At 49.8% G+C, this 7,843-nt stretch overlaps 2 protein-coding genes across 2 annotated transcripts; both read right to left on the minus strand.

Annotated features, from left to right (window-relative positions):
- Positions 1 to 1,610: 1,610 nt before the first annotated feature.
- LOC117898643 (DNA replication ATP-dependent helicase/nuclease DNA2) lies at positions 1,611 to 5,814 on the minus strand. Its single transcript, XM_034808209.1, has 3 exons — positions 5,099 to 5,814; positions 3,998 to 5,026; positions 1,611 to 3,902 (listed from the first exon to the last, which is right to left on the minus strand). The coding sequence occupies exons 1-3, from the start codon at positions 5,714 to 5,716 to the stop codon at positions 2,289 to 2,291; spliced, it is 3,261 nt and encodes a 1,086-aa protein (XP_034664100.1). The 5' UTR covers positions 5,717 to 5,814; the 3' UTR covers positions 1,611 to 2,288.
- A 405-nt stretch (positions 5,815 to 6,219) lies between these two features.
- On the minus strand, positions 6,220 to 7,048 carry LOC117895069 (basic helix-loop-helix transcription factor scleraxis). The gene is made up of 3 exons (XM_034802457.1): positions 6,765 to 7,048; positions 6,558 to 6,688; positions 6,220 to 6,486 (listed from the first exon to the last, which is right to left on the minus strand). Exons 1-3 carry the CDS (start codon positions 6,968 to 6,970, stop codon positions 6,365 to 6,367), a joined length of 459 nt encoding a protein of 152 aa, XP_034658348.1. The 5' UTR covers positions 6,971 to 7,048; the 3' UTR covers positions 6,220 to 6,364.
- Positions 7,049 to 7,843: the final 795 nt, after the last annotated feature.

A 7,843-nucleotide genomic window follows, 5' to 3' on the forward strand; every position in this document is an offset into this window, starting at 1 on the left:
TTCGCACAGCCTCCAGCACAGTTTATTGGTAATGCCCGCCCCCAGGGCATGTGCTTGTAGATGGAATGGTGGATCATCTGCATGTGAGAGTGTTCAATATTGCAACAGGTGTTGGGGGAAGGGGAACCAACCAAGATGGGCTCCTAATGGGCTTAATTTGTTGCGCACCCAAACAACAACATGAGTGGTGAACAGAAAGGCAGAGCGGAGAGTGTGCGTAGTTTGTGTGTTTGTGTCTATTGGATATTTCAAATAAAAACTCCAAAATAGGGTTTGGCCGGAACTCAAAATCAATTCAATATTCGAGTATGCACCAGCGACAGGGCTTAATAGTTTTGTGGTTGACCTTTGTTGAATGGTGATGGACTCCACTCCACTCCCCCTTAGTCTCTCTCTCACTCTCTTCGAGCTGCAGACCTAAAGAGATTACATAATGAGCATTAAATGCTGTCATCGAAATGCCAACGGGGGGGCTGCCAAGAGGCGGCGCGAAATGAATTTCAAATATTTTATCAAGCGATTTGCTTATGTCCATTGTGGCCGTCCCCTTGCCTGTTGTCTGTTGTTACTCTGTAACTGTTATTGGTGTCTCTGGGTCTTTCTCCGGTGTGCCAGCACCAGCTTACCCATGTGCACCCCTCGTGCCTTACCCTCCTCTTTCTCTCTCTTTCTTCGGCATGCTTCAGCTTGCTGCTGTACAATTTTAATTTGGTTTTAATACCCTGTACGCGTAGGGCCTGCAGGGCTGTCCCTGACTGACACACGCTGCGATTGGGTTAACTCTACAAGCAGGCATCTAGTTTGGATTCCGATATCAGGCTGGTATTGCATTAGTCGTCAGCAAGTAAACAGTCCAATTGCAGTCCTTTGTCCACTCTTACTTTTTGTGCTTATGAGAATCAAAAGGAGGGAAGCATGAAGGTAACCCAGAGTCGACCCTTATCCAACCTTTTCTTTTAACACTTCATTTCGCTTTGCTTTGGTTTGGTTTTCTCCAATTTTTGGGGCCAATCAATCTCACATTTCGGATACAAACATCAAAACATGTGAATATATGGGGCATGGGCAAGGATTGATGGGGCATGGCATGGGTGGGAAGGAATGGCCCATGCCATGGGTAGGACGATAATGATGCCGATAATCATGAGAATGACTCACGTCGGCTAGTGGCTGTTAATTGCATCCGCTGCATGCAGGCACCCACAGTTCCCCCCCTTCACACCCACTCCCACTTGCATGTATCTCTCCTGCTCATATGCATTCGTGGCACGTGTGGCACGCGGACAAGAGAACGGAACAGACTCGAAGGTGCCCCAGCTTCCGGTTGGATAAAGCAACGCTGGCAGGAGGAGAACCGGCAAAAGAGTGAGGGGAGTGCTGCAGGCACCGTTAGGCTGCGGGAACACAGCAAGAATGTCACGCGAATTATGAGAGTGCGAGGAGGCGTGGGGGTTCTATTTACAAAGAAATTTTACCTAAAATCTGGAATTTTTAGGGGCTTAACATCTGGTATAATCTTTACACTTTACGCTGCAGATAGACATTCCCCCAAGGAGCTTTTCAGAGACCAAAAAGTGTCTCCACTTTGCGAATAAAAATGCCGCTCGAAATAGCATTACATCGTGGATTTATCAAAACATAAAACTGAAATCAACATTCTTCCAGCAACTTTAAAAGTGTTTGTGTGCGTGCTGGCTTCTCTCTGTTGATTTCTTCCTGTAACAAATCCCATCGTAAAATCCCTGTAAAACGATCCTTCCTTTAAATTGAGTGTTTCCTTTGACGATTCCTTCGATCGTTCCATTAATTTGTGTTAATTTTTTGTGGATCTCTTCTCTACACGAATCACATGTTCAAATTTGTATTCTTCTTTCTTTCTGACGATCCTTTCCTTAAATTTAGTGTTTCCTTTGAGGATTCCTTCGTTGCATTAAGATTTGTAATGTTTGTATTTTTTCTTTCTCACAATCCTTCTTGTATTCCCGTCAAGGATTTCTTCTTTCAACGTCATCTAAAAGTTGTACTCGTCCTTCTAGTTGTCCTCCTTCTTTCCTTCCGAACTTTCTTTGGTTCCTTAAAAATGTATTCCTTAAAAATGTATTCCTTCTTTGGCACTTCTATCTTTTGTGTATGTGTTGTATATGTGTTCATCCTTCCTGCAACGAAGCCTCCTTTAACTCGTCAGGTAACGTCAAGCTACTTCTTAAAAAACTAATGACTATTCATAGGCCAATGGCTCCATGAGGCGATTGATGTCGTCGTACAAAGACATCAATTCAAAATCCATATTACCCGCGCTCAGTATCTGGAAGCAAATAGTCAAAATCCATATTACCCTCGCTCAGGGTCAGGAAGCATGACTCGGGTATGTTGCTGAACAGGACGTGGAAGGGGTTGTATTTCTGGAGGCATACAACGTCACCCAGGATGATCAGCTTATGTTTGGCGCGAGTGATGGCGACTGTGAGGCGGCGCTTATCTTCGAGAATCTCAGCGCCGCGGATGCGCCCCTGCACCTGCTCCGGCTCGCGTCCGGTCCTGGTGCAGCTATAAATGATTATGCTTTTGTCGCGACCCTGATACTGATCCACAGTGTTGAACTCAACTCGCTTGTCCAGACACTCGCCCAGTCGGCGCAGCAGCTCCACTTGGGCGCGGTAGGGGGCGATAACACCGACGTTGGACAAGTTAAAGCCAGCAGACTTCAGCTGGTGTAGTATATCCATCACAGCGCCCACCTCGCAGATGTTGGTGTACGGGAAGCCTTTTTGATTCTGGCAGCGCAAGGAGACGTCGTCGGTGTTTAACACCACGACGGCCATGTCCAGATGTTGACTCAGCGCGCGACGCACCCACAAGGGTGAGTCCCGAGGGAGATACAGCGGCAGATTGGCCTTGGCGACAGAATCGTTGGCGCACTGCAGCTCACCTTCGTAGGTGAGCAGATTGGCCAGACGGTTGATGGTGCCATTCATGCGGTACTGTACGGACAGCACGGCTGTGTTTTCGGGCGAGTCGAGGCGATCAAAGAGCGATACGTCAGCGCCTCGATTGCGAGCCTCGCGCGACTTAACAATTGGCGGAAGTTGTTCTGGATCTCCGACCAACACGAAGCGTTGGCAGTGGAACAGCGGACGCAAAATGGTGGGCTCCAGCACCTGGGTGGCCTCGTCCACGATGCAAAAGTCAAATGTGCGTTTGCGGAAGATGGGGTGCCCCATGCCCAGGCAGGTGACGCCCACAATCAAGGGAGTTTCCAGGGCGTCAGCCAACTGATCAACAGTGCTGCAGCGTCTGGCGACTCTCTCCTCGCTGATATCTTGCAGTTTCTTGGCTATGCGTGAGCTTTGGCCCAGCCGGACCATGGGCAGCCCGTACTCCATTAGGCGACCCATCAGATTGTCCACCGCCGAGTGTGTGTGGGCTGTGATCAGGACGCTGAGCTCAAGCATATGCAGCACACGCACCAGAGCGACCAGGGTCTGGGTCTTGCCGGTGCCGGGCAGACCCTTGATCAGAAAGTACGATTGGCCGTTAAAGCAGCGCAAAATGGCCTGCTTCTGCAGATTATTCAGATTCTTCAGAATATCGTGGCTCCTCATGCGAACATGTGAATATGGCACGCTGTCCGGCGCCTGCTGCCGTTTTAAGGCCACAATGATGGAGCGTAGCTCCTTGGCTCGCTCTGTGGGGGCAAGCAGCAAGGCGAGGCTGGTGTAATTGAATGAGCTGAAGCTCGTCGAGTCGTGCTTGTCTACGGTGAAGGTCTCGTTCTCGTACTTCGGCTTGAGGTCCCGATCCAGGGCGAGCGTCAGGCGGCGGCACTCCAACGAAATGATGTTCCCTGCGGCAACGGCCATGCAAGAATCGGTGCTGACGATCACATACTCGCCCACATCGAACTGCAGAAGGGAGGAAGAAGAAGGGAGCGATTACAAACATGCACACCACGGTTGTCACTGTATCGTTGACAAGCCAAGCCAATGATCGAACTTACCCCACAGTGATACATATTGATGCTGGGATCGACGCCGCTGGGCAGCTGCATGCTCTGCTCATAGCGGCCGTTGCATTTCAGTGCCAATTGGCCAGGATAGAGGCGCAGGTTGATTATGGCGCGTCCCTGCTTTTGGCGCGTGACGCGATCCTCCGTCCAGATGGTCGGCTGTTTAAAGGATTCGCGCGAGTGCTTATCCTCGAGGGCCAGTACGCCGCACCAGCTGTGGAAGTACTTAATATCGTCATCGGTCAGGTGAGCCAGCAGTGTCGGCATCAGAGTCTTCATCGAATGCGAGTCGCCCAGAGTCAGTTTGGTGTCGCGCTTGGCGTAGATGGCGCACACCGTATTGAACTGGCATGTCTGGCATGCACTGTGGTGGCTAATGGGACCCGGCAGGCAGAGGTCCTCGATGTCCTCCATCGGCATTGCCGGAGCCGTTGGCTCTCTTACCAAATACTTGGCCAGCTCGTTGCGCATCATGATGAGGTCGCGCATCTCGTTGCGCTTGCCAAAAATCTCGCGCATCATGTTCTCGCGCAGGTAGAGCAGCAGACCGGAGCTCGTCTCGACGCCCAGGGCCGAGTTCATCATCTGGTAGAGTATCAGCTGGCCCGTGTGCTCGATGGAGAAGGTGGAGCGGCCGGTCTTCAGCTCCAGAGGTATGGGATTCATGGACGTGTTCACGGACACCGACACATCCACCTTGCCCTTGAGTCCCAGCTGCGGCACCCACAGGTTCTCCTCAGTATTTTCAACCTCGTCAATGCGTCCGCGGAAATTCGTCGGGGTCGGCATAGTAGGGATCTTATCGAGCAAGTACTGATTGGCGAAGCGAACGATGGGATTGACGAACCGCTGCATATCCTCGGTTATCTCCTGATGGGTGATGCCGCCGCCATACAGGAACTGACCATAGTATGGATTCTGCAGCATGTACTTCAGGATGGTCAGCACATGGGATCGCGTGTAAATTTTATCGGTGAGCACACGTTGGAACAGTTCGTGCACCAGCGTGCCAACGACCATCTATGTGAAGGGGAGCGAGAGTCATGCATTTGATTGTCGAGATATTTTTTGCTGTTTTTACTGTGTACTCACCACACGGTTGTTCCACTGGAGGCCGCGGAAGCGCTCCTGCAGCACCGCCTTGCGGCGACAGAAGAGGGCGCCCGTGACGGTGGTGCCGGATATCAGAAAATCGGGATTGGTCACGCAGAAGCCGTGCTCCTTGTCGACCACGTAGACACTCTGCGAGGGCTGCCACTTGGCCAGCAGCGATACAATATCGCCCTGTTTCATGTCAGAAACATTCCACGGCGCGTGCACGTGACACTTGGCCGTCTGTGGCTCGTCGGCCACCTCGGGACTCTTTTTGACCAGCAATTTGACGCTGGAACTCTCCGTGTCCATTTCGAGCTCCTCGATCACGCAGCGCTGCCAGGTGGACAGGTCCAGCTTGTGCGCGGACTCGGCCGCTTCCATTTCATCCAATGCGGCCAGAAAAATTAAATCAAACTCGTCGTCGCCGCAATCGTTTTTCACATCGTCGCCGCGTTTGTTCTCCACATCGTCGCTGCATTTGTTCTCCACATCGTCGCCGGTGTCCAAGTCGCTGTTACTTTTTACCTTCTTTGCCGGTCCTTGGTTGGGAGAGGTCGGTACGTTTTCCTTGCTGGGCGTCAGTACGCGCTTCGATTTCGGTGGCGGTGCCGACATTTTTGCCCGGGAATTTTTTCAATTACCTATTTTTCTTTTCCAAGCACGCGTCTAAAAGATTTTGGCGCAGATTTTCATAATGACATGTAGCTAGTGATGTCAATTGTATATGTTACCACGATATAAAAACCCATCGATATGTAGTTATTATGGCAGTTCTAGTATATCGACAAAAATATCAATATCATATAGGAAACTATCATGCGTTATTTCAACGCTAATCGTTAATAATTACATACATTATCCCAGACGTTTCATTGCAAGTTTTTAATTCTGTTGATTACACAGCGTATATATCGATACTTTTGTGCGATTAGCACAATGTATATTTTCCACGAAAAAATGTGCGCTGGTTATGGTTAGAAGGAAAATATTTAAAAGTTATGCTACTATTATGCTAATGCTAATATTTAACAGTTCGTAACTGAAATTAATGTTTTAATGTATGTCTCAAAATAGAGAACAGCAATGCAGCAGTTCAGCAATAGATGGCAGTGTCATTGGAGTACAGCCGAAATCCAACAGATGTCGCTCCCACTGGGCGGTTAATTTGAAAGAATTCACCAAGGCTGTTTTAATTTAAATAAATACCGCGAAATGCATTGCAATTGCACATAATCTAAGCTTAATCTGATTACTTTACATTGTTCACTTGCTTTTCAGACAGAAAGTGCAGATGCTGATGCGTCTGCTGTGGCCTCCACCGCCACTTCCACCTCCACCGCCATCGTTTTCGTATTTATGCAGCAGACAAGGCTGAAAATCGGTTCCTGTGGTGGACAAACAGAAGAATGATCAGATGGAAATCCAATTAAATGGGAGGGTATGTTAGCTTTCGTACCTGTCTGCAGTGTGCTGCTGAGATGGGTGATGTAGCTGCTGGCCAGGCGGATGATCTCGATCTTCGAGAGCTTGCGGTTCATCGGCTCCGTGGGTATCATACTGCGCAGAGCCTCATACGCGGCATTAACACTGTTGAAGAGAGGGGGCGGGAGAAGAAGAGCTTAGACCTGCTGCAGAGCTATGGTTGGGACTCCCTGGGACTTACTTGAAGGTCCTGTATCGCTCTCTGGCATTGATCTTTTGCCTGGGTGGCCGCCTCCTGCGGCTACCGCCTGGCTGCGAGTCCTCGGAGTCGCCGGCCCCTCCACTGCCACTCCCATCGCTGGGACTATGACTCTGGCTGTTACTGTGGCTGTCGTGGGTGAGCGCCGTGAGCAGATACGAGGCTGTTGCTGCTGATGAGATCGCCATCCGTTTGCCTCGCCGTTCGCTGACTGAATGTAGCACAGCAGCAGCAGCAGCAGCATCAGCAACTCTGCCACAGAATCACAGCCACTGCCGCGGCCACCGCTTCAGCCGGACCATTGGCTGGTCCGCTGGGCCTCTGCTAAATGAATTAAGTCATCGCCAAGTGACGACAAATTGTGCATGAAGAGACACACAACAATAACGAGAGCATTTCTTACCCACAGCTCGCGCACTTGTCAAAACAAAGCCGCACACAGCTAGCTGCCTCCCATTCTTGCTCTCACTCTCACTCACACTCTCCCTCGCAGCATCTACCCATCCCTTTTTCGCCGCACCGCACAAACGAGGCACTTGTACAATATTAATGGCGCATAGAGGGTCGGGTCGGGTCCGTTTCGTTCCGTTCCGTTTCAAGGATAAATACTCATCTTCATTTGTCCATCGATAATTTGTTTAGCCGCTTTATTTGTTGGTTTTGTGTGCGGCCTGCGGCCTGCGCCTGGCGGCCTGCTGCCTGCAAAACGGAAGTGCTTGCCCCCGTGGAAGACCACACATGCCACGCATGCGCTCAAGTGCGGCATGCGTTGCCCCTCTCCCACTCTCATTCCCTCTCTATCTCTTTGTTGAATTCAGTTAGTCGTTCAATCATTCCGCTGAGCATTCAGTCAGTTCCATGGAATGTTGCCCGAGGCAGTAATTAATATTACAAGATTCAAATTAGTTCAAAAACATTTTCCAATTTAATATTAAGAATCATTTTATTTATATTTTATACACATTGTTCGAAACATTCACTTAGGTAGCTAAAAAAAAATCATAATGAGAAACAAAAACACAATTCGCTTAGGATTAGGGAGGCGTATGAACAAATCCAGT

Source organism: Drosophila subobscura, chromosome A (assembly GCF_008121235.1).
Source record: "Drosophila subobscura isolate 14011-0131.10 chromosome A, UCBerk_Dsub_1.0, whole genome shotgun sequence".
Taxonomy (NCBI): domain Eukaryota; kingdom Metazoa; phylum Arthropoda; class Insecta; order Diptera; family Drosophilidae; genus Drosophila; species Drosophila subobscura.